We start from the raw sequence: 27865 nt of genomic DNA, 5'->3' as shown, positions 1-27865 counted from the left end.
TCATGTGAAGTATCCAATCCAAATCCAAGATGGCTGCTACTGACGGTTTATAGTTCATGTTAGGTCAGTAACAACCATCTTAGATTATTATTGATGGTATTCGAGCTCATATTGGGTCAGAAGTTCTCTTCTCTGATCGGTCAGTCTCGACTTGAGGCATGATAATATTACATATTGTTCGAGCTTATGTATCATCGATCCTGCTGGAGTTCACACTGAGATTGACTTTCTGGGGCGACATTTGATTTACAGAGCTTTGTTACTTTAGCTTTGAACATAGATAATACGTTCATCACTGAGTGCGGTATTATGTAACTTATCAAATCAACAGTATGGACGTTTACATGTTCGCTGCTAGTTCCATGCCTGTAGAAAGCTGCTTCCGGCGAATTTCAGAACTTTCCCGCATCTGTGTGTGGATTAATCTATTGCTTCACGAGAATATAAGGTGCCCAAATGTATGTCATTGTCGTCAGTATCAGGTATAATACGGAGCCAGATCCATATTAAAATGAATATGCTGAACATTTGTAATCTAAACAATCTCAGAAGCTATAGAGAGATTTATAGGAAATTGGAGATAATGTAGCACTAAAGTTGTATTCCACTTGAGACATGTTAGTGTGTTACACTAAGTATGTGTTGTTGTGTAAGTATCGCTGATTGGCGTGTCTCTTACTGGTAATGGGGGATCGGGTTAGTAATTGCATCACGGTGATATACTTCTCACTTTTCAGTGGGCCCACGTGCCTTCAGACCAGTGGAGATCTGGGGTAAAATAGGTCTTCAGCAACCCATGCTTGCCGAAAAAGTTGAATATGCTTGTCGAAAGAGGCGACTAACAGGATCTTGTGGTCAGGCTTGCTGACTTGTTTGATGCATGTCATTGATCCAAGTCGCGTGGATCGATGCTCATCAGGTCAATCTCTGGATTGTCTGGTCCAGATTCGATTTTTTTACAGACCTCCTTCACATAGCTTGAATATTAATGAGTGCAGCGTTAAACAACAACAAACAAACAAACATTAAGGTACCAATTCGGTAAACAATATTAATTAAACCAAACACGAGAACTGTATAAGTAAGTAGTTGTAACAAGAAATTAGAAAGACTTTTCACTGTATATCGGTTTGTATTTGAAATATCAGTGGACACATTGCAACGTTTTACAGTCTCAAAGAACTTGTTAGGCTTGTGCAGTTAACCATACAGACATTTTCCCCTTAAAAAATGATTAAGAGATTCTAGCTGTGGGCCTGTAGAAGTGCCCCGCCGTAGCTGGAGTAGTCTCCCTCGATCCGTGCCGTTCCCGCGTCTCTAATGTACCATGTCTGGTCCCCCACATCCAGATACACCACCGTCAGGATCAAGGTGTCATCTTCATTCTTCTCTGATGAGGGGTTCTCGCCCCATGCTCGGGCGATCCTTTCCACCCCCTTGTACAGCGAGATGCCCAGATAGTCGGAGAAGTCATATGCTATCATGTTGGCCCACAGTATGTATGTCCCGGCGAGGGGAGCAGTGAAGACGCCTGTCGTCGCGTTGAAGCCACCCCCGTGGTTGTACTGAACATCGTCGAACTTGATGACTGTGTTTAATGCAGGTCTAATGTGGGCAGACAGTCGAACTTCGTATGCAGCGACTGAAGAAAAGAGAGAATGCTTGATTCATATTACTTGTGAGTGACCTTGTTATGGCCACATTTTTGAGGTGACATGAGGTGAATACGAATACAGAAAACTATTTGAACAGGGCAAACAGTCGAAACTATCCTGCATCCCGTCTCGCACAGTTATTCATGGAAAGAGAAAGTAGACACTGTGGCAAAGCGGAGGTCAAACCAATTCCCTTCAGCAAATTAGAGATAACACACAAAACCGAAGCCTTCATAGCCCAAATATGACAAGCCCGATGGTACGCAATGAACACAGGCATGTGGCTATACAAATTTCAACTCAAAATCCATGAACAACCACACTCATGCTTAAGTGAAAGAAAAGTTGAAAAGTCAACTCACACCTCAGACTCTGTCACAAAAGGCATTTTCACAAGGCACAGCCATCATGGAATCACAAGGGCTACATCGCTAACTTGTTCAAATGTGGGTTCACTTAAAAATCTGTCGTAGATGTCCTGAAGCCCAAAAATGCAAAAGCGAATACCTATGTCTGAAAGATGGTCAGCAGCTCGAACTTATCTGAACACAACATCTACAGCAGCTTTAAGAAGTCTCCTCACCATGTAGAACCTCCTCAGAAAGCGCAACCAAGAGCAAGGAAACCTCGAATAAAACAACCAGCAAAATTGGTCAATATATTTATAAATTAGATGGAGTCACATCTTAATGTGGGTTCGTTCCCCTTAATATTTACAGAAACCTCTCAACCAATATTAACTTGCCACGTCACTGTTTCGGGATTGAGTCTCCATTGCTGTGGTGTTCGGCAGTGAGTTCTTACAACCCTTGGTGGATGTTAAGAAAAGTTTATTATCTTTGAAAACACCAGAATACAGACATCCCCTGCAAACCAAATAAGTATTTGGTGGTTTGGTGGTTGGAGGAGTGGGTGCATGAGTGCGCAAGTACGTGAGTGAGTTGATATAGACAATAATGTCAGACCCCTGGAACAGACACTGACAGATTTCAACTAAAAAGCAATACACCACTTTGCTGTTCCAACGGTTACATATATTGTATGTGATAATACATATAGAAGCACATACGAAACACATGTGCAGTTAACTATTCAATGGGCCCTAGAACCTTCATTGATGAAGATTCCGCTCCACTCATTTCGTTAAGTACATGATACGTAGCAATGGAGTATTGCTATTTGATGATTTCACGGTAAACCGCCTACCGACAGATCCGCCCGCATGTAGCTATAGTCCATTTAAAATGACGACCGAAAAAAAGCCACAAAGCGCTTTCTGTAATTATAGGAACCTCTGTTTATAGCAGAGGACATTGTACGATTCCGATTGATTCCATCATAAGAACGTGTTCGCAAATAGGTGAAATTTACTATTTTGTGAATAATAGAAACGAAATATACAAATGTCATCAAACAAAAAACACATGAGAGCCACATTGTTTTGTGTTATTTGATTGTCAGGTAAACGAGTGAAACTAGTAAATCCAATTCCAATATGGATTCCTCATTAGTGCTGGACTGAGGTGAAGCCTGTGTGACGCAAAGCAGACACAATATTTACGTATAGATATACAGAGACCTTTGCTTCCATAGTTGAATGAACACTAAAGTCCATGCCATCCTGACTCTATTTCCCGACACGGTTTCCGATATAAACAATACATCTTAACTAAATATAACCACTTATGATGATAACAAAGACAGTTTCACTTTTGTATGTGTAACAAAATGATGTCATGATACTCAGGTTAGAATTCGTGTTGTTGACAGTTTGTAAGAAAAATCTTTTCCAAACACACACATCAAATAATAATAATATATATGCTAATGCCCCACTAGTATTATATTTAATATTACCTTCATTGTTCTGTGCTATGCTGGAAACTGTTTGTTTGACAGAAGCAAGGTCTTGATTCGTGACATTTAAGGCACTGGCAGTGCTGTGGAGTTTAGTCACAAGGTCATTCAGCTCGATGGACGTAGGCAGTTTACTCAGTTGAAACTTGACTACGCTCAGTTCTGCTTGTGCTGCGTGGAGCTCTGTTTTGACGGCGTTCAGTTCAGCAGTTGCTCCCTGTGACGGAACATACGCACACTACCATTAGAGTGACTGTCTCACTTTACAGAGGGATTTTTCAAGTGGATTATTCATGTATCCTGACAATGGGTAAACATATCGGACAAACTACTGTAGATGTTTTAATAATATATTAATTACCTTTTGATAAAATCAATACAATGTATCATTAATAATTTTATTAATATCAATGGCATCAGACAATGATAATATGTTGGACGAACCCGTCGTCAGATTTATTGACGGCCAGCGAATATGGACCAGACCAACTGGTGTTTGATAGCACGACCACGATCCACGCCTTTTGCTTATGCTATCACACAATTTTCAAGTTTAAACACCAATTTTAGTCTATTGTATATTCCGACTATATCATAAGCAAGTGTTTATGAATCCCTATCAAACAGTGATGATACCAGGCCCATTAAGGTCAGCCCCACCTATGGCACCCGTCATACACATGATAAGGCAAAGTAAATTATTCGCCTGGAAAAAGAACACGGGAATTTTGGAAATATCAACCATAAGTGTGGAGCTGCTGAAATACTACTCGACATAAAAAAGTTGTCTTGTTGAAAAAAATGTTGAAGTCATCTTTCTTGTCATTTAGTCCCATAGATAGTTTTTTGTCATTTTGAATCTTTATGCGTACATCTAAATATGAAACAAATAAGGCTGTGTACCTGGTCTCTTCTTTTTCCAACTCAGGCTGGTGACGTATCAGCAATATCAAATCATTGATGTTTCTGAAGCTTATTGTGCTATTATTTTCTTGCTTTATTCTGTTGTTTTGATTTTGCCAATCCGAGGAGACATTAAGATTCATATGCTAAATGCTCTCAATACTACTGTCGAACCCATTCGACAGGCGCAAAGTCGAAGGACATCCCCAAATGAAACTCGCTCTAATTGTTTTAGGAGTAGGCTTTGCGTATATTTTAAGTTACGTATGGTAGGCATAAATGCTCAGCTTGCAAAGTATCAAAACTTTCAGTAGTTTATTTAGCTCAAAAAGAAAACATCGCGAGTTAAGAAAGTCTCGACCAAATTCATTGACACAAAATTACCAGAAACGGCCATTGTTGACTTTGCAATCAAATATTTTCTTTATCATTTTATCATTTTTCATATTCGATCATAATGTTTTGTTTGCTGACAAAAGGAAAACACTCAAGTTCATTAATTTCTAAAAATTAGCAGCTTTCAATGTAATTAATTATAAACAAAACCAATCTGAATCGTAACATCATCGATTGGATGGAACTTGTACGATCATGACAACGGCGGTAAACAAACAACACCACATGCATAGTGATCCTGTGAGACTATTACAATAATTTTGTTACACTTAACTTAATTTTCTAGAACTATTGACACGGATGTATAAATCTTTGTAAAAAAATATCTCATTTTTATAGAGTGTGCAAATGATTTCGTTTGATAAACTTTCAGACATATTGATTGGCCGACAAACGTCAGTGACACGTTCATGCGTGGCCTAACTCGCGATTTGTTTATTTGAAAAAAAGTCAACAAACACTGCAAATAATGATAAATATATGATGATACGCAAAATCTGAAATGATATATATTCTAGGTAAACCACTCAACAGCAAAATAATGCAGTTTACGAAAGATAGTAAAAATACATGCAATTTTAGCTACCATTTCTGAAGCTAGAAGCACGTACCGCATGACACACATCGAAGCGAAATATGCAAATGTTGGTAAGCTATCATAAAAAACATTCCGAAATAGATACAAATTCAAAAAAATACACGTGGTCTTTGAGTGAAGCCAGTCCACATTGGCACAACTCAAATTTATCGACTGTGTAGGAAAGTAATAAATTCTTGACACTGAACAAGAGGCCAGTAAATTGGTAAACCGTAAGTTAATTGTAGTTTTTTGACAGAAAAGTGATATAAATATTTACTTTTTCATACAAAAGTAATTTGCGTCTTTGAAACTACAAAACTGTTATGCCAAATTATCTTGGGTACAAAAGCACATACCGGTTTGATAAAAACTTTCAAGATATGTTACAAACAAAAAGCACATTTCAAATGGATTTCGTGGAACGATTGGATGAAAAAAATTCTTATCAGTTGAATTCCTTTTCACATTTTAAAACAAGTGTTTGTACACGTAACCAAACTCAGGTAGACGCCTCATATTTTGTCATAAAAGTAGAAAAAAACACTAAAAAGGTATGGACGCTCAGAAATGAGGACTTTTCAAGTTATAATTCTATCTAACTTGTCAAATGGTTTGATGTTGGTCTATCAAAGAAAAATCCTTATGAAATTCTTAAAAAATATTTATGACACTGAAAATTTCAAGCACTAAATCAAAGATTATTCAAGAAAAAGACAAATGTGTGTATTTTTATTGCAAATAGTTTTGTTTTTGGCAATTCTTGTTTCAGGGCAAGGGCACTTTTATACACACCAATTTAGGACCTTGTGACGCACCAGCTGATGAAGTTGGATACTGTGATTGCATACAAGGGAAAAGACAGGTTTGCAGCAGTACTGTATGCGATAATACACCACATAAGGTGCCATAAAGTCGGGGGGGGGGGGGGGGGGGGGGGGGGGGGGGGTGGCACACAGGATAAATTACATCTGACAAGGGTAATCATGTATAAAGGGACATTTCTTTTCACTCCACCCAGAAGGCTGAGACACAATGAGCATGATAAGGACCTATACTGACTGGATATTCAGAAACCCATCAAATGAAGGTTAAGGAAACAGATCAGCAAGGACAAGTACAATTTGTGCCTATCAGGATGCCTACTTCTTGCCTAAATGTCTTATCCCTAATTTCGCACAAAGGTTATCTTTGAGGATCGAATGTCCATTTTGAATCAACAGATAAACCTATATTTTATTCAATAAGGATTTCAACTAAAATGGATTGGAATCAATATAAAAAATGCAGAGGGAAGATTTCAGCAAAACATATTGACAATCAAAACTCTTTGCTGGAAGAGTATTGGTCTAGGCTGCATTTATACACCAGAATTGGGCTTCACATGGACACATTTGGGATATCGAACCCGCGCCCTCGATGTGACGAATGAACGCCTCATAACCAAAATACTCTCCCACTGTTCTTTTAACCCTCAAGACCCTTAATTGTGCTACCTTCAGTTGAGACTGTGTGGCCACCATCTGTGTTGTTGTTGATGCCTGGTCTGCCTGAAGTTTCTGTACCAACTGTTCCAGCAGGGTCACATGGCTCACTAAGTTAGCAATATCTGTCTCCCCACCGGGATTTGTCAGAGGTGCGATGAGACCAAATGCACGAGAGGACAAGAGAACCCCAAGAACAATATGTCTTAACATCATGGCATTCGGTGATAATGTGGCCAACGGTTCTGTACTGAAGACTGTAGACTATCATCAGGACAAAAATAAATGACCTGTTTGTTCCAGATGATAAGATTTAGCAGAGTGAAATCTGCACCAATCCTACATGACAATATTGCGTGAAAAGAAGATACAACAAATTAAATACCTCTTATCAATAACAGGTTATGTAACATATGCTCAAAAGTACCTGGGTTCAGTATAAAAAAAACACATCTCAACTTCGTTGGTGCTGCGATTACCGCCATTATTCAGGCCGAATCCATGTCTTTATCTAGAAGTAGGTGCGGTTAATGTACAGATTAGGCTCTTGTCCAATGAGATAACGTGCAGATGTTACAGAACACGTGTGCCTTCCCTGCAAAATGCCCTATATACATGGCCAGCTGTGTATGCCGACGTCTGTTTCAGTACTCTCTTGTCCTAATAATATACTGTCTATCTTTACAAATGAAATGGCGTAATATATAATGTCATTGTTCGCAGGTAAAATGTTTACGGGGGGGGGGGGGGGGGGGGGCACAAATGTAACAGTGAGAGGGTGAGTGAGTGAATATTGCTTTGCAACCGTCAGTATCATTCCATAGTATCTTGTACAATATGACCTACAAATTTCATGTCCATTAAGATAAAGATCCCAAACGTGTTTTTTTTATGAATCACTATCAAATAGTGATGATACCAGGTGTTCGCGAACCAGTGGTTGACATCAGGCAAACTATGGTGAAAAGCCATGTTTCGTTAGGACACGATGACACACAATCCGCCTGGTGACATTCGACACAGGTATGGGGTACTAGGGTTATTCTGCTCCGGATTCCCCGAGGACAATACTGTTGTTTACACATCATGGTTAAACAAAACCTTTATGAATATAACATCAATGTTTTGTCTGTCAGAATATGCTTTGGTTGTTGTTTGGTCGTGGTGTTAAAACAAAGTCACGCAAGTTTTCTAAACGTCTTAGCAGTGCTATTAGCATATATAATTACGAAGCGCCTCCAAGTCGTCATCAATATCCGTAAATGTCTGTGATATTATTAACCATCAAAAGCCGAATATATTTATTGTGCTTTCTTGACGACAAATGTCATAATTGGGATAACACTTTCTTAGTAAAGTACAGATTCTCGTACTTTTTTGGGTTGACTCCCGTCCGGGATTTGAGCCCACACTGTGAGTGAGGCACCCAATCGCCAGCACACAAGTCAGCGATCTAACCAATTCTCAGTAAACTACATATTCTCGTAATTTTTAGGGTTGAGATAATAGACGTTGATGGACAAATTAAAGCCAAAACTTATCTTATGAATGATTGGTAATGGGCAATGGACAATTGGGCATTTAAACATAACTTTTATAGCTGATGACATTGCTAAATCTGCAGGTATGCAGTACACGTCATAGCAAGCTGCGATCTTTATTCACACTTTAGATATTCGAAATGGAGATCTGTAAGTTTATCGTAATCTTCCGCAACTCTCACCTCCTGACCAGTTGAACTTCTTAGTGCATTCTGATGCCATTGGAAAATTCCAGGCTGCCCTTCTTTCTGTGATGTTTTGACGAATGAAATCTATTGCGTTATGATAATCTCTGTTTGCTGATATTTAATATGTACATATTGTTAAATATTTACAATATTTTAAACGTGTAATTCGATGCATACAATGCAATGTAAAAATAAGTGCGGATGCACGAAGGCGGTTATAGTCATAGTTATAGTGCGATGGATATAGGGGAATGGTAGGAGGGTGAATGTGTGTAAGCACGAATACCGATATATGAGGGCGGATATAGTTATTGTTCGATGGATGTTGGGGAATGGTGGGAGGATGGATTATTTATGAAAGCATGCGCATGGATCCATGATGGCTGACGTAGACATAATGGTGGGGAAAGAAGAATACGATGTGTGTGTGTGCGTGTGAGTGAGTGTGTGTGTGTGTGTGTGTGTGTGTGTGTGTGTGTGTGTGTGTGTGTGTGTGTGTGTGTGTGAGTGTGAGTGTGTGTGTGTGTGTGTGTGTGCGTGCGTGCATGCGTGCGTTGTGATACGAGGGTTGGCGAGCATGTTGTGAGATGATTGTGTAAGTAAGTGGGTGAGGATGTGGCAGGTATGAGTATTGATACATGCAGACTTGAGGTTGGGGGACATGGTGTGCCTGTTCTGATGTCTTTTGTTTCACTCACTTGTAGTGTTTTCTTTAACTAAAAAAAAATGTGTTACGGATTTTAATGACTGAAAATGTAGTGTCTCAAAGGTCATACTGACCGGGGATTCTACATATCTATTCGAACTACGTAGCCATTTTTATGCTGTACAATTCTTCTACTATTTCTTCTTCACACACACAAACAAAAGCACACACACACACACACACACACACACACACACACACACACACACACACACACAAACACACACAAACACACACACACACACACACACACACACACACACACACACACACATTCACATTAATTGTTTCATTAAATGTATCATCGAGTATCAGTAAGAAACTAGAAATAACTGCCTTTGTTCTGTAAATCTCACCAAGTTTCAGCTTTCTCCTCTTCCTTTGAGGAATGAGGTTTCACATTTGTAAAATGATCTCTCTTATCTGTCTGTACCATCAACTGTGCCCTCACCCACTGCAGTTTTCCCGTCCCATATTGCCAAGCAGGTCACCCACAAGGAGGAATACGGCCCTCCCTCATTCTTCCCCGCCCTTAAGGCGGGGAAGTATACGGGAAACGTTAAATTTGTGGCATGTATGTCGACATGTTGGTTTATTTGAAATTTCAAGCCACGCATTTACGGAAACAAAACATACAAATCATGTGCGTCGAATGTTGATGCTATTCTTTTCCAGCAATAAGAGATACTTCAAAATCATGTAGTTAATTGATGCATCTGACCGTTTCTGGTCATTAGGTGACATTATTAAACCATTCATGTGTAATCCGATGTCCTTTTTTCCTCAAGGACTAATTTTCTGATTTTCACGGTGTATACAAAAGAATAACTGTGCTCCGGAGATCGTAAATAACAGCATAATAAAAATTATGTTCTATATATGCTTATTTATGAACAACGACGACATCTCAATTTAAATGTAATATGGCTGAATTCCATATTCTACATACCACACTTTTGATTGTTTGGATGCTCATGTTCACTGGAAATATTTGGAATAGTTATATTCCGTATTTTGAATTAACCCAGTCCCCCGTGTGTGTTTTTTAATCAGTGCACCGCACATAACCACATGTGAAACGTTTGGTAGCAAAGTCATGATCAAAGCAAAATCGGAGTAGTGTGTCAGCGAATTTGCATCAAGGCTGTAGTATTTTTCAACCGTTTAATGGAATTCAATGTACAGCCGTAGCTCTGGTCATTCATATACTTTGTGTCCAATAGCTCAAATCTATTTGCGTCTGTACCGTGTTCCACTGACCTCGATAATCTGTTGGATGAAGGCACAGCTCTCTACAGCCACAAAGTTAACACCGAAGGCTATGAGGAGTATTTAGGTCATAATCAGTCCCCAGCAGCCACTGCCTCAAGCGATATTGTCTACATAACAGATCAGTTTTATAACTCCGTCACAGGTGCTCCAAATGTTGAAGCAGGGAAAACAAATTTCATAGAATCATTTCAAAAAGCAATATTGATATCCCCGTCACTTTTGGTAACTTTTAATGATGTCTCCATTGCAATTTTTACGGATTTCGATTCGTATGCATTATTTGACTGTCATCAGCGGAATGGTCTTGGTCAGATTGATCCGAATGGACAAGCGGTTTTACTTCTGTTTAGTAGTATGGATGAATTGTCATGTTACATCTTAACAGTATATACATATCAGGCTACTATGCTTGTCGTAAGAGGCGTCGATCCAAATTGCGTGGATCGATGCTCATGATATTAGGCACTGGATTGTCTGGTCCAGACTCGATTATTTACAGACCGACGTCATATAGCTGGGATATTGCTGAGTGCGGCGTTAAACGACAAACCAATCAATCATCATCATATGAACTCAAACCAGTCATTGTTACAAGTAAACAACATTCCACAACAGTTACTGACACTGGATAAAAAACAGTATATAGAAAAAAACCAAGTAACTCAACTCATCATGATCACAATTACTGTTCTTTGAAAGAAAGAAATACAAAAAAAAACTGACCAAAAAACGTAAAACAAGAGACGAGGAATCTCCGTTATTGATTAGTCCCGGTATTGAAATGTTCTCCAACTACGTGATAATATTTTGAGTATGTGCATCTGTGGTTGTGACAAAAAGACCTTATCTAGTATGACTTTTTTTGCCATATGGAGCCCTTAGTATTTTCATTTACATTATTATAACCAAATGCTAAGTGTAAAAAGAATGTGATCTATTTTTTGATTATGTGCATCTGCCAATGTTGTTGGCAGTTTTGATACTATTTCCACATGTTTACATTTGTGCCAGAAATTGCTTCCATTTCCTTCGATCTACTTTTTAAATAAAGACCCAGGTAAGAATAGGTCTTCAGCAACCTATGCTTGCCGTAAGAGGCGACGAACAGGATTGGGTAGTCAGGCTCACCGATTTGGTCGATGCAAAACATCATATTCCAATTGCGTAGTTCGATGCTCTTGGTGTCAATCACTGGATGATCTGGTCCAGACTGGATTATTTACAGACCTCCGTCATATGGCTGGAATAATGCTGAGTGCGGCGTTAAACAAGAAACTTGTTTTAAATAGACCTACCCTATGTCAGTAACATCATAATTATGCGTTTGTGAGGCATCACATATGGCGGGGAACTTTGATGCTCTGCATCAATGTTTTCTTGTTCCAGTTGTACCGTGCCTAGCACAATATGTTGTGGTGCCTTGCTGTGGCCAAACATTTTGTAACAATTTGGCAAACTTTGATATGTAAACAGCAAATATAATTCAGTTTTATTTCAACAAAAAACGGAATAAAATCCTACTTATTTTGTGGATACCATAACACTAAATCAAACCAATAGATCGTTTGAGCTAGCATGAATATCAAAAATATTTAGCAAGTCGATAGTCATAATTCCCACTGTTGGTCCAAAGTGTATACTGTAAATTATGAAATTAACGCAATAATAAGTCAGCACATTAATGCGAGTATAGAACCCTGGCTTAAAATGCGTCATGACATTTATGAGAGTAGCTTTCAAAAATCACCGTAGACTCACAATTCAATAATGTAGACGTTCGACCGAATAATATCATTTGCTAACTTCAACTTTTCATCTAATTTCCATTAATGTATGTTACATAGTTAATATGTTCATGGGCTTCATCACTGAATGTATAGTGTGGAGGACTACTTCAGTTGAGGATAAGTTACATAAATAATGATATTATTATGCTATTATCATTATTATTCCTTCAGATTATTAAAAAAAGTTATTATGTTTTCATATTAAACATAGAGAAAGAGGTATGGAGATTGTGGAAGATATTTTTAGCACAGGAATTGTTAACATAATTCTTAAAGATATTATGTTTTGTTTGTTTGTTGTTTAATGCCAAACGCAGCAACTTAAGGATATTACAACATACATACATTTAGGTTCAGTTGTATTTTGTATTTTTTTTTATTTTGCAAATGTTACAGAGACCTGATAAGTGATATAATAATGTATAGTCGCTATTCTTAAATGTATGAATATGTTAGATTTATCAACCAGAAATATTGCACACCAAAGGATAATCATATTTCATGACACTATTCTACGTCGAAGTCAACGATATTTGTGTATGCCATTGCTACATGATTGGTTATGACATGGATACGTCATGATAAAGCAATGAGAAATATAGATGATATAAGATAGCTATGCGATAAATCGCAAAGGACAAAGAATGAAGCGATATTTATTTCACGATAAAACATTGTTCTATCATGACGTCATTTATGGAGATTCGAACATGCACTCGCAACTTGAAAACGTCGAAAATTTGACCTTATTTTTGAGAGGTATGTGTCTAGTGTGTTGTTTCCAATAGATGTAGCCCGGGAAGGTAGATAAAGGCAGTGCCCGAACAATCGCATCCGAAAGTGAGAGCGAAATGGCAATCGGTATTGGGAGAAAAGGTACAGATAAAATCGACAAGAAAATTGTGAGAATATGACCAAAAACCAAAAGAAAGACCAAATTCAAACCCTCCTGTTCATAAAATGGATTCATTTGGCATGGCCGCTGTCGGATTCTATTCCAGGAGTCATCATTATTTAAGTACTGGTAAATATTTTAAAACGTGTACTTTTTCCTAATTTAACACCCTTAAAAGAGGCTGTAAATAATGTGGATATCTCATATAGAAATAAACGAGTCGTGGTCGTTGTTTATCGTACAATAAACAACTCCCACTCATCGTTTGTTTCTTAATTACATGACCATATACACTAACATTATATCTGTTCATGTTTATCAGTAAACAAAAGCGACATAAGCCTTTCCATTATCACAAGAAACCCTTGCCAAAAGTAGCGCCATCTGCACGATTACGACAAGACCAGGAGCATGTTTCATGATTCACCATAAAAATGATGACACTGGGTGCTCGCAAAAACGCGAGCTCATTCCGATCCACTAGTGGCACCCGCAAAGGCAAGCAAATTGTTCACCCGAAAAGGCAGAGAATTGCATCAGACATCATTTTGGTCATTGATAGGTCAAACCTGGAAATGTCGTCTACACGTCCAACACAAAGCCCAAGCAAGGACCCTTATCCTTTAAACCCGCCCAAAGTTCTGTTAATGACATAGTTTTTACATTTTCCCCTAACCTTAAGTAATATATACTAGTTCTGAAGTAAATCGTATTTACCCGTATGAATCGTCTTATGTCATTTATTGCCGATAAACAGAATATGCACACTTTCTGAAAGTAATGTGTAATAAGTCACGCACCAAACCTATACTCTCGTTATTCATGCTGCGCTTACTTAAAAAAACTATTGGGTTAACAAGATACGTATATTAAAGAGCCATGCTTTCCTGATGTGTTATCATTCTAATTTGAATTAATGACATAAATAGTTACCACTCATCTTTCAATATGTTTCAAGGTTGGGTTATCACGAACATATTTGAATATATACAACAGCTGTACTTGCTTATCTTTATACTTAAAAGCATCAGGTTTGTCTGTCATACAGACCCCGAAACAAATATGTCCAATACAGCCCAATATTTGGCAAAATGAAGAAGGTCTCTCGGCTCCTTTTTATTATATTTTATAACTATTGTTTAATAACTGTTTTTTTTCTGTCAAATATGTTCCTTTCAGAGATTAGATGTTATTCTAGCATTAGGTCTGTGGTACGTTCACTACATCAGCGTTGACATTAAAACGATATTTACATATATAAATACTTACAGAGGAAATGCTTAGCATTTACCTTTTAAGGAAGAGTGCAGGACGACTTGTTTTATACATATATATCTGGACATATATGTATGGACATTTGGATGAATATAGATATACCTCCTTATAGATAGTGTTCGTAGATGATTGTAGAACGTGCATGAAGAAAATGGAATAATTATGTGAGTAATCGGGATAATACCACGTTTAACAATATTCAGCCATATTGCGATATTGGTTTCCAACATACAAGACGGACCATGAAATAATGACTTGAATTTGGAACTGGCTTTCTGGTGTGATGTAACACCCCATAATCTCCTGTAGAAAAAGAGTTTAAAGCACGAATAAAGATCACGAGATGATACTGATGTACATACATCTGGACATATATATATATATATTTGCGCAGTATTACTACGTTAATTCATCAGTATATATATATGTATTTTGCGCAAAAGGATATTGTAGGATCGACGCTGACATGCGCATATAACCTATTCACCAGTGCTGTAATATTTAATTCATTTGTATTTTGACACATATCGATAGGAACATGGGGAGTCTGTCTGAAGATATATAGACATGCACGGGATCTTTTGGATAGTTGTACCTCACTGCTAGACTAACGCTTAGTCTCTGAAAATATATTATTTTGATTAAAACGAGAAACTATATTTAAATTTAAAAGGAGCCCAAGTGGGATGGAAATTTCAGCCTGAACCTGTTGAACATCTAGGCTTGTTTCATTTGGGGCTATAGCATTGCAGTGAGGTCTGGGCGGAAGGGAAAACCTGTTTACACCCATCAGATTCCAGTCACTACTTCTCTCTCCAAACGAAAATACAATACGAAAAATGTCGGAAGTGTTTCTTCTTAATCCTTCTAATTTTCTATTTAGATACATGTTTTAACTTTAAAGTAATTAAATGTATCTCATGTTCAAAAAATGTATTATTGGTATCTGTGGTGCTGGTACCGTTTTGTCGCCATTGTGTAGCTTTTGTGGAGTTGCTATGATTATCAATTACATGTTTTGAAACATGGACTTGTAACAGAACCCATCATTGAACCATTTGCAGTCTAACCCATCTAATTGCCGTGAATGGATATATTATCCATCTACTTATACACACTTATTATGGACATATACATAATTTCATTGTACCTTATTATTAAAAAAATACCCGTGAAGATCGGGGTTTGAATATAGGCCTTCAACAACCCAATGTACAAAGGCGACTCACATTATCGGGTGGTCAGGTTCGCTGACTTGGTTGATGCATGTCATCGTATCCGAATTGCGTAGATCGGTGCTCTTGATGATGATAACTGGATTGTCTGGTCCAGACTGGATTATTTACGAATCACTGTCATATAGCTGGTATATTGCTGAGTGCGGCGTTCAACAACAAACACTCAAACAGAAACTATTATTAAACACCTTCCAACAATGAGAAATTAAACTTATATTTTCTATATATTCTGTTATATTTAAAACATAATTTGATTCATAATTTAATTATTGCGTTGCTTTCTTGTCTGTCATTCAATGTACATGTTCAAACCCCTAAACTTTGAATAATTGATTTTTTTCACAAATGGTTACGTTAGTGAGTTGCCTAGATCTCTCGTTACCTTCTCACACGAACCAATTAAAATAATTTGTTTTTACTATCATATTTCAGTTTATTTAATTCATAATACGAAATTAATCATTCATTTATCACAGTATTGATCATATTCGTTTATATCATTATCTGATGTTAAGGTTTTATTGCCGAAATTATAATGAATTCAAAATGTAGAAAGATACACAATTTGCCATTATTTGACTTTTAAACTATACAAAGTATAATATAATGATGAGAATTCCTGTAACGGACAGTATTTAAGAAAGAAATATTAGTCTATTAGTCAGATATGCCCATCAGTAGTATTATTGTATATCTCCAGAGAGAGGTTTACATTGTAGTTCTCATTATTTGTGGATAATTCAACAAGCAACATAGAAAATATATATTCTACCATAACGAAAGAATACAGAGTATACAATAACTCGCAATTGTTCAAAAGAGATTTCAAATCACAATAACATATCTTATATAAACAGAGGTGTTTAATCTCTACATTGTGCCCATGTTCGTGAGCCCTATTCAACAAACAGCCCAAACCCGAAACTCAACAACATATCCGATTACACTGACCCAGTTCTCCAGTTCTCCATGCGATACTGTCGCTCTTGTACGTCTCCCAGTCCATAGAGAATAAATTTAAAAGGAATCCAACTCAAGTCTAGAACTATTTGTCAAGCCTAGATTGCCTCAATTCTATCCATGAAAGTAAGCGTTAATAAAAAAATATTGTTCTTGCCTGCTTCAGATTATATTTTGTAGATGGATATTTTTAACTGCGAAAATTGTACTGACACATGCACTGTCCCTACTGAAGCTATTTATAGCTCAAATAAGACTTTCGAATTGTCGTGCATTGTTCGATGTCAATACATCAATGACAAGTGAGGATGATATAGTAATCGTTGATGCCGCGCTACACTATAATAAAAATATAATCAAGTTGACTAGTATGTATATTACTACAGTGAACATGTACATGATCATGCCCTAATAATCAAATGTCGTAATATTAAATACTAATATATTATTATGTGATGCATTTGACTGGATCAGTGGTAACATGTGATATATTAATATTCCATCAATTTCTTTCCTGGTTGGTCTATCCATGTCTACAAAATGAAAAAAATGCAATTAAAAAGGAGCACAGAACAATTCTTAATTTCAGACTAGAGCTGTTGAAATCTAGACTTTCCCAATCATTATAGACTTGAGTTGGTCTCATTTTTTACATTATTCTCTTGGGTCTACGTCACAGCTCATACCACACAATAACAAGACCAGTTAGTCCCCCGCCGGAGCGCCTGGCTTTTGGTTATATCATCTAACATGGCCAACTCTGCTCCAAAGTAAACAAGAACCTAATCAGCGAGTGGTCCTTTATGATCATGCTGGGTTTTTGTCCTTTGCTTGAACAATAATGTAACTTAACTTCTTTTATTGAGTCGTTTATTTGTAGATAATTTCGTACACAGATATTTCATCTAACATGGTAATTATAATCATAACTATTTTTCAATAATAATGGTATGCACAGTTCTTTATGTTGTTCTGTACACGGATTCCCCAGTGGCTATATTGCATCATATAGAATACTCATGGATGTGTATGCCACTGTACCAAATTAATTATGATCATATTCTTTATTATTATCCCATTCAGACCCGACATTTTAACAAGAACACACATAGATCTAGTTCAGAAACACTAGACTGAAATTAATCCAATATGATTCCAAAATTATTAGTTATATTTATGATTAATTTCATTGTGTAATAAGAAAACAAATGTCAAAAAAATTGATTTTCATGTGAATAAAATCCAGAGGCCAAATATCGGAACCAATGACAGACCCTATCATTAACACGATTGTTAAGGATACTGGGCGTTCAATAATTCCGCTAAACCACCATTTCACAATGGGAAAATACGGGGCATAATCGGCGATATTTACTTGATCAAATTTACAAAATGGAGATCGTATCATGTATACGATTTCGTGATAACAGTGAGCTGACACGAAATATTAACGCACATATCGCTGTTGAAAATGTGGTGTGTGTCATTGTTTACATTTTACCGATGTGACGAACACTTTCGAGTCTCGAAACAGCTTAAATAATGTTTTCCTTCACTAAAAGTAACAACGGACGTTATTCTCGTGACATAGACATTGCAAGAGCATTCATGAAAATGCTAAGAAAAATATTTAACCACCCGTTCTAGCGTTTTTCTATAGTAAATACATGGCGTGTCCGCCATGTTTGTTCGTCTAGTGGAGGCGGCCATTGTGCAGGCATTGCCTGGGTCAGTGTATCGCCAGCGCAGCATACCCGGGGAACCAGGCTGCTTCAATTATCCAGTTGATTTGATTAGAATATACTTGCGTCAGTGTATTTTATTAACGCCCAAAACAGTAATTTAAACACATATAATAACAGATCATATACACGCAGGGTGCCTTCACTTACTACTAGCTTTAATAGGCCATCCCGGAATAAAATAGTTACCCCAAAGCGAGGAACATCCCTTTTAGTCTGTTTATAAGAAATGAATTCCAAACAATATCCTCAGTAGATGAGAAGATCTGTTAAAGAATTGCCTCAGTAAGTCAGTCACAATGAGAGAGCATCGTAATACATTTACATCAAGTTCAATACGTCAAAATGGCCGACACGATAAACGTGACGGGAGATATTTCCGAAGTTGTTAATAAACCTGTGGTTATTTCAAGCCTTTGTCATCACTGATCAATTGGCCGATCATTGAAAGGTGATTGTAAAGATGTGTCAAATAGATACTAAGGTAAACTCATAGATTGCTGTAGATTGTCACTACGATAGTTTGGATGTTTTGGATGTTTTGTTTTTTTTCGTTTTTATTTCTCTAGGATGGGTTGTAGCGAGGGTATCCTTAAACGGGCTTTGCAACCAAACTCTCTGACTTATCCCAGAGTAAGCTAAGACGCTAAGTTCAAAATTAAAGGGTCTAAATGACGAGAAACAACGCTTCTGTATGAATTCGTACATGTACCAGGAAATTCCCAGGGTTTTCCCCAGAAATGTGGAAGTGGTCAGTGTTTATGTCATTTCAAGAATACAGTCACGTGAAAAACGTCATGTGACCGACCTCTCGTCCAATGGAAAAGCCGTATATCTTGTAAACTTCACATAAATAAATAGTTACTGTTATAACCAAATGAAACACAACCCATTATCCGATAGAGGTAACTGTGCATAGCGGAGGGATATGTTATCACAATAAACTTGGTAACATGGTTTGGTTTATGACTTCTTGGCGCGTGTCTGAATTCCTTTAACATGTTACGTGTCCTAAAACTGGCTTATCAGCAAATCTCGCTGCACTACGCGCGACAGATACTAGAGCAAGGCATGCCAGAAATACGAAACCTAATGCTTCCGAAAGGAAGCCTTAGGCATCACGTGCGTCGTGGGACCAGCGCCATCTCATTGGCCGTTAACAGTTGTACAAGGCGGGGCAAAAAGCATCGTTTTTCCGTCCATTTTACGCTTGAAAAACGCGACCCTTTTCCGGACACTTTCTAGACGCTCGCCAATTAATCAATTTTAATGAATTTTTAGTCGTTTTTCCGTCCAATGACCATATACGGAAAAAAACTACGTTTTCGTGTTTGCAGTGATATGCGCTAAATGAATGGCTCTTACCTTACATAAAGTAGTTGCAATGATACCACGAGGATACCAGGAGAGGAATTTTTATGTTGAAGCACATGCACTCGACATTATAAAAATTGAGCAACACTAATGGTCTCTCCATTTTTGTCCAGACAAAAACAGGTTAGGATCATGAATCATTTTTAGGATACTTTGGAAATTGTGTGCTCAGTCTTCACAACAAAAACTTTCCCCAAAAATATTCCCGATACCTGAAGTGTTTTGTTCAGTATATATGAATCGGCTTAAGTTTGTCCATCAATACTCAATGAATATGTTTAATGTATGTATGTGACCAGAGTGTTTAGACATGTAATGTATGTTAAGTTACACATAAACATATGTAATTGAATGTGAACACGTCATTTGCAAGCGAGAAGACAGTAAATGTGTATATTTCTTACTGGTGATCAAATAAAACATGTAAAGTTAAAAGCGTACTGTCATGGCCAGTAAGTGGGCGTTGATTGGCATACAGTACAATACAACACATCTGGACCAGGCGAACTATTGTGTGATAGAATTACCAACGATCCACACTGTAAGGATACGATGTCACTTAAAAAGCCCGTTTATAAATAAAGAAACCTCTGAAAGCGGAGTCAGTGTAAGGTTCCAACTCTGTCATAAGCATGTGTTTATGAATAACTTTCAAATAATGATTATACCTCGTGTTCTCAAAAAGGTGAGCGTATCCTTCAACATCGGTCGTATCAATCACAAACACACGCGAAGACAAGTCAATTGTCCATTTGGTACAAGTCAAACTAGGAATTTGCATCCGACATAATTTTGGTCACTTATCGTCAAAATTGAAACTTTTTGAAGTACTGAACCTTCCCGATACCGTTATGGACACATCTTGACAAAACAACTGGCCATGGAGTATCTACATACTGTTTTAACCGCCTCCGTGGTTAAGTGGTAGAGTGTCCGCCTGGAGATCGGAAGGTTCGGGGTTCGATCCCCGGCCGCGTCATACCAAAAGACGTTAAAAGATGGTACTGTTTGTTACCCTGTCTGGCGCTCGCCATTAAGGGGCTAAAACAAGTATACTGTGTCTGATTGGGGTATTCATGTCAAACTGCGGCATGGTATCTCAGTGAGCTAGCACTGTAAATCGGCATCATGATCAGTCTGGATTAGTACAAGCAGCCAAACACACACTCACGTGCATGCACGTCGCCATATAAGTGCAATAATCTTGCACGCGACGTTAAACCCAGTTTCACCTCACCTCACATACTGTTTTATTTCTTGGAATCTTAAGTTTAAGTGTTTTACAAAAGCAGTGTATGCTTTATGTGTGGAAGAAAGTTATGTAAAGGTGTTTGATACCTGTTTTATGTAATTGCAGTGTTCTTGGTGGCATGAATATACATCGGCTTGAAAGTATTTCCCCAGGAATATTAACGACAAGACAAGTTCACATTTTTATTAAAAATATACATCCTTGATACTGTTTAACACTTCATTTTAGAAGACAAGTCTGTCTGGTTCATTCGACATATTCGTATATGAATCCTTTCATGTCGGAACGGTATTTCCAAGACATGTTTGTACTATCGAATGGGACTATTTCTAACTCTCATGAGTGGTCTGAAGCATCTGATCTATTATGTTGGCCTGTCGTCTCTACTCACACATCTCATCTAAAGATCTCGTTACCAAAATAAATCTAAAATCAGATGACAATTTCTCTATGTAAGGCCTTGTTCTCATCAAGCATTTTCCGTTTAGTCTCAGTAGGTATACAATTTCATTCAAATTCATCAGCAGACAGGGCGGAAAAGCTTAGTCAAGGGCAAATAACTTAAAAGTATAAGTTTGAAATTTCCAGAATAAATATTAAATGAGTTATTTACGAGACTAATCCCGTCATGAATAATGATGAACTAGGCTAAGAGGCAAAAGAAAGTAAAGGTTAATATTTTTCATTTTTTATAACCATTTAATAGTTAATGGACAGTAAACCTTTTAAATAGAATCGTCCAAGTACAGATAAAAAAACCAACAAAACACAATACGTGTTACCGTTCAGCTGGCGTCATGAAAAATGTGTAAACTATGTTTTCCGCTCGTAGCAGGAAATGCACGTGCTGAAATCGGGTTTAAATTGGCTTAAATGGAGCTTTTCACATCTAAGAAAAGCACACACAAAATATGGCCAGATTGACTTCGATGTACAGTGAGAGGGCAATTTGTATGGCACAAATGGCTGCTACGCAAGTCCATATTTTCCAAACGTTTGGATGTACCCCACTGACGGTAGAGAAATTGTTACGACACAGGCTGACAGGAGGGACCCAAGACAGACCGCAAAGTGGTGGACCACGTGTCATAACAGCTCAAGAAAACCGCTATATATTCGCACGATACATCTCCGGAAAAGTGAGTGAGTGAGTATGGATTTACGCCGCTTTTAGCAATATTCCAGCAATATCACGGCAGGGGACACCAGTATTGTAATCTCCGGAACAGATTCGTCACGTCAACGTCAATGGCTAAGATCTACAGGATTCCGAGCATATCGTCCTTTCCGAAGCATGGCTTTGACTCAACAGCGTCGACGTGCCAGACCACGCTGGGCAGGACAAGTCCATCGATGGCAAGTTCAAAACTGTCAAAGTCGGTTTTGTTTATTTCGTGACGGTAGACAGAGAGTTTACAGACGTCGGGGAGAACGTTAACGTTAAGCACGAGCATGCGTTCGAGAAGTGCATCCATACGGTGGTAGAAGCGTCATGGTATGGGGAGACATTTGGCAACGAGAAGACGCGCTAAGTGATAATTCAGGGCAATATGATTGCCAATGAGTGCAGGCATCAAGTTTTGCAACCAGTCGTACTCCCTTTCTTACAGAACCAGCCAAAGGGGATAATTCTTCAGAACGATAACGCCAGACCCCATCCTCCCAGAGCGACACAAGATTTTCAAAATCATGATCAGCACAATGTTAATGTTCTTCCCTGGACTGCATGTTCCCCGGCTTTGAATCCGATAGAACATCTGTGGGATTAACTTCGCAGACGAATTCGTTGTCGTTCTCACGTTCCAAAGAGCAGACAAAAGCTGGAACAAGTATTGAGAAATAATGGCAGCGAAGACCAAATCATGTCATCCCACGTTTGACGTCATCCATGAGACGACGTGTGATTGCGTCGATGCTTCTGCTGGTTGACTGAAGTCACAGGATTTCATCATAAACTCAGGAGCATTTATTAATTATGCTGAGTCAACAAGAAAAAGAAAGGTTTGGACCGAGACATTAAAACTGCTCCCTACTGTTGCAAAACGATCATATTGCTTAAACGGTTTTTTTCATTACTTCTAAACAGCAGAATCTCTGCACTTGTACACAGCAGACGTATTTCAAAATTAACACATCGTTTTTCGTTTTTAAAAATCGGTAACTGCGCTTCCGTGTAACTGATTTTTCTGGTCCATCACTTGGTTTTCTGGTTTGTTTACGGGTCGCCGTCGCATAACAGTACTGATGTGTGGCGTCTGGCAACAAAGAAACACTCACTTTTTATGGAAATTGCTTAAGTGGAGGGTGCTGCCATGACCTGATGGTCCTCTAGATATTTTATAAAAAAACGAAAACCTGTGAATTTGAGTTCCTTTTCTTGCGCACATGTGTCGAAATGTACACTTAGGTAAAGGTACACGAAAGGTATGCAACATAGTTCTGGGTATTCCATTTGCTGCTCTTTACACAAATGAGATTTCTGGCAGAACAATTTAGATGACATCGAACTTAGAAACTACCCTCGTTTCTAAATGTTAGCGAGCTACCCTCCATCATATCTTGACAGGTCCCATAGTTGCCTCTGTTGCACTTTGTAACCCCTGTCCACTCCTTTGGCGCATTTCAATCAAAACGGCAGTTAAAAAAGTGTATTAAATAACAATTGGTAATCGTTTAGTAAAATGTTATTTTACGATTCTGATACATCGATTTATTTATAATTCCTTACTATTTGCTCATTGGTTCTATCACCTGTCTTGTCAGTAGGTGTTATGTCAACCACAGAAATCTCTTATCCTGTAGCATATTTGCCAAATCCTGCTTGTATGTGCTGTAAAAATTGTCCAGCAGAACACGTGTCTTTTCAAGCATGGGACCCTGCTTTACCTTCTCTTGAGATACCCGCTGATGGGGCACATTGGCGATAAAACTCAACCAATCTTCAGTATAATCTGAAATACAGTGTAACGTGGTATGATTTATTATGCAGGAGGAATATGTGCTTAGGAAATGGGGGTGATATGCTTAACTTTCAAGGTGAAAAATCTCAAACATAAAACAGAAATGCGTTATACTTCCGTTCCTGGAGCTTCCCATCCCTCTATCTGGCTTTATAGTGGAAAAAATGTTTACGGAAAGGTAAAGAAAATGATAAAAACTCACTCAGTTTCAAATAGTTGTACACTTTTCTTAACTGAGATTTTGGATCTTCATCGTGGTCCTCTGTTCGCAAGATAAGGAACTGGTGTCTGGGAAAAACTTTCAGCCATTCTCGCATATACACTGAATAGCACCCTAAGAAAATTCGAGTCTGTGAAAGAAGAATAGACATTGTAATATGCGATAACATTTCGTCAGTTGTGAGAATGTGCTTCAGACTTATGTAATAACAAACTTTTCCTACCCGAAGTGTTCGTGCTATGTCCAGGCTGTACAGACATTGTTCCACCGTGTGGTTCTTCATGCAGGTCTCCACGGTCTGGATATCTCTTGTCACAGCTTCGTGGAAATTCTCAGCTGATCTTCCGCCCATCATCGTGTAGTCAGAATATAACCTGCAATCATATCAAAGGTACAGAAGTTCACCTTTTTTCAGTGATGAGTAGTGAGGATGTTATAAACCAGCTAATTTGTATTAAATAAAAGCGACATAATCATAGCACATGCCATAATACACTTGGATATGATTTTCAAGTTCCGTGAACACTTTGATATATCGGTGTATTTGAAAAGACAACAAAGCATTTCTTAATCATGGCATTGTTCTTGATCACGAGCATGTGTTTATGAATCACTGGTGATGTACCAGTAGGAATGGCATACACACACACACACACACACACACACACACACACACACACACACACACACGCGCGTTTATATCGATATGAACGCTCTTACAAGTACTGTGAGCATGTTATAGACAAAATTAGATATTCAAATAATTTCACTCACCCTGCCAATGCGACCATTTCCCCCAAACTCATTTATCTTTCTTCTGACTGTTACAAAAGTAACCAAGATTTTGCGCACACACAACATACATACAGTGTGTAGATACCTTTCAGTTGGATTTCTGAAGATGAGAATGAACTTCGGATCTGTATACACGTGTCTCATAAGATGGGGTGTCATAACCACTGGTTTCTCTGAACCTACATTTTGTGGTATTTTTGGCCATCCTCGGAAATCGCTAAAATCTGATGGAGTGGCGTCACCTGGACGAATAAAGATAACAATAAAGGAACATGATGCTATCATTTAACAGCAATTTTGTCTCATTGCAATTTAATGACTTTAACATTAACAATCAAAATACAATTGTAGCACAAGTTATACGTAAAACAAAATCGATTGAAGGTGGGAGTAGACTAAGTCAAATGATATAATTTTATTCAAATCGTTTTTTTCTGTAAGGGCCGAGGCAGTGGGATTCTCTGCTTAGGTAAATTATCCTTCTTTTGCGTCCCCTGTGACCTATCGTGAGATGGTTGGAATTTTCAATTTGTCCAATGATTAATGAAAAATAGTCTAGTATACTTACCTGTAATCATATTGTGATAACCCGTTTCTGTAGTTGTCTGTTCTATCTTTTGCGCAGCGTCAGCAAACATATGTTGAAAGCAGCTGAAGTTGCAGGGTGTCCTCTCTTTCATGGACCATTCATAACCTGTGGAAATGTCAGCGATTTGAAACATCAATGATATATTCTCTTTAAGTATATTTTTCACAGCATAATCATGTTGCATTTCCCATCGTGTCAACAACTACTACTTATATTAATTGGTTTATTCCTGCTTTCTGTTGTCTATTCAAATCAGACTGATAACGTTATTGCATTGAGTGACGCGATACTTTCTCTCATTCCTGAGAATAATGACTTACATGAAAACTATTATACATAATATATATTATTATATATTATACATTATATATATTATTTTATATACAATATTATATATTTTCTGGTCTTGGAGCTCAAAGCAAAAATGACAATTGACTTCAACAATGTAATACAGAAACGGCGTCATCACAGAGTCCTTCTCTGGAATATGCTTTGTCAACCATGCGTGAGACCCGTGAAGATTCCGGGGTAGAATAGGCCTTCAGCAACCCATGCTTGCCGTAAAAGGTGACTATGCTTGTCGTAAAAGGCGACTAACGGGATCGGGTGGTCAGGCTCGCTGACTTGGTGAAGGGTTGTCCAAAACTCGATTATTTACAGACCACCGTCATTTAGCTGGAATATTGCTGAGTGCGACGTAAAACAACCAACCAACCAAACATACACTGTGTGCGTAATTCTTGTCCCATAACTACCTGGTATAAATACATTGTTGTATCTGGGACTCTTTGTGCACACGACCATATCACCATTTGAGTTGAGGAGGAAGTAAATAGACTTGGAATACTGTAACTACCCATTTGTAAGTGTGCTTAAAATCCTTTTCAGTCGTTCACTCATCCGTACACAATTACAGTGGTATTAACGTAATGACAGCATTACCATATCTTCTACGACACCAGTAAAAACATTCCTTCTTTCCGAGACAATCATTGCATCCGAGGACGTCTTCGTGGGCCCTTATGCGATAGGCGAGGTCGGTGGTCCCCGATTTGCACACACCCAGAAGATGGAAGTAAGGTATACACTTGAGGCGTAACTTCCCGTCTTCTTTTGCGTACCAGCAGGGGTTCTTAAAGTCTGGCAGATATTGGGGTCTTTCCTGTGATATAATACTCAGTATTAAAAAAAACAGCACTTCATTTATGTTTTTTAACACAAAAGGCGGTATCCTCTTCGTTGACTCACAGCACATTACACTGTGAACATTGAAAACCCGGTAACATTGCAAACCTGAAACATACACTTCTTCGGCCTATCAACAAGATTTTCTTCTAAATCACCAACTGCTCTTTATTCCGACTATAAAATGTTATCAAAAGGGCTTGGAGTGATAACATAACTTCTAATTTCTAACCACGCTACCAACGATTTGACAATCGCCATTAAATGTCCTTTATATAGCAGGTAGAGAAATACATCTCTTCAATTAACGTTCAATGTGTGTGCCAAAAGTTTCTTGATGTTGAGACATTGTCCGGAAAGAAACATTACTTAGCTCTTAAATAAGAATGCAACTGTTAATTGTGTGAGAAGACAGTATGAACTCAAGGTCATACTCTTAAGAATATTGTATGGTAAAATACATTCGTGTAAAATGTATACATCAAAGATTTTGATAATATAATTTCTATGGGTATTATATTTAACCCTTGATAGTCACGATATGGCTGAAATATTGCCGATGTGACTTAAAACTTAACTCACTCACTCACTCACTCACCAATTTCTATGGTGACGTTGCCAATAATGGCGAAAGTGGACAATGTGGTGTACAAAACAACTCATAATTCTTAATATCGACACGTTTCCTCAGGTGATTGCAGTAACGAAGCAAACTCTTAACATACCATACAGAACAGATCTTCTGCCTCATTTGGTCCTGCTCCCACACACTGAATGCCAAGTTTCACTGACGTGTCGTCTACTCTGTTTGCTTCTGGTACATATCCATGTGAAAACGGGTGCTTGCTGATTTCCTTATATTCGCTTGGAATGCCATGCCGAGTCACAAGCCACAGCGAAACACAAAGAACCATTATGATTAACATCCATAACTTGAACTTCATCGTGACTTGCTGAAATGAGTGAGTGAGTGAGTTGGATTTAACGCCACATTTAACAGTATTCCAGTTATAT

At 38.0% G+C, this 27865-nt stretch overlaps 2 protein-coding genes across 2 annotated transcripts in view; both read right to left on the bottom strand.

Moving 5' to 3' along the window:
• Positions 1 to 27865, bottom strand: part of LOC124122990 (carbohydrate sulfotransferase 15-like) — a 50378-nt gene that overhangs the window by 19487 nt on the left and 3026 nt on the right. The window lies entirely within an intron of this gene.
• LOC124122991 lies at positions 1113 to 7142 on the bottom strand. Its single transcript, XM_046486216.2, has 3 exons — positions 6885 to 7142; positions 3513 to 3729; positions 1113 to 1642 (listed from the first exon to the last, which is right to left on the bottom strand). The coding sequence occupies exons 1-3, from the start codon at positions 7086 to 7088 to the stop codon at positions 1245 to 1247; spliced, it is 819 nt and encodes a 272-aa protein (XP_046342172.2). The 5' UTR covers positions 7089 to 7142; the 3' UTR covers positions 1113 to 1244.

Source organism: Haliotis rufescens, unplaced genomic scaffold, assembly GCF_023055435.1.
Source record: "Haliotis rufescens isolate VD_foot unplaced genomic scaffold, xgHalRufe1.0.p SCAF_5, whole genome shotgun sequence".
NCBI lineage: Eukaryota > Metazoa > Mollusca > Gastropoda > Lepetellida > Haliotidae > Haliotis > Haliotis rufescens.
Note: the sequence above shows the minus strand (reverse complement) of the source record. Positions and strands in the feature narration are given on the sequence as shown.

Excerpts from the sequence above, each read along its gene's own strand:
- LOC124122991 (XM_046486216.2), bottom strand. The coding sequence starts at position 7,088 with ATGATGTTAAGACATATTGTTCTTGGGGTTCTCTTGTCCTCTCGTGCA. Across the intron at positions 3,730-6,884 it reads CCACACAGTCTCAACTGAAG|GGAGCAACTGCTGAACTGAA; the intron begins GTAGCACAATTA and ends GTTCCGTCACAG. Across the intron at positions 1,643-3,512 it reads CATAGCACAGAACAATGAAG|TCGCTGCATACGAAGTTCGA; the intron begins GTAATATTAAAT and ends TCTTTTCTTCAG.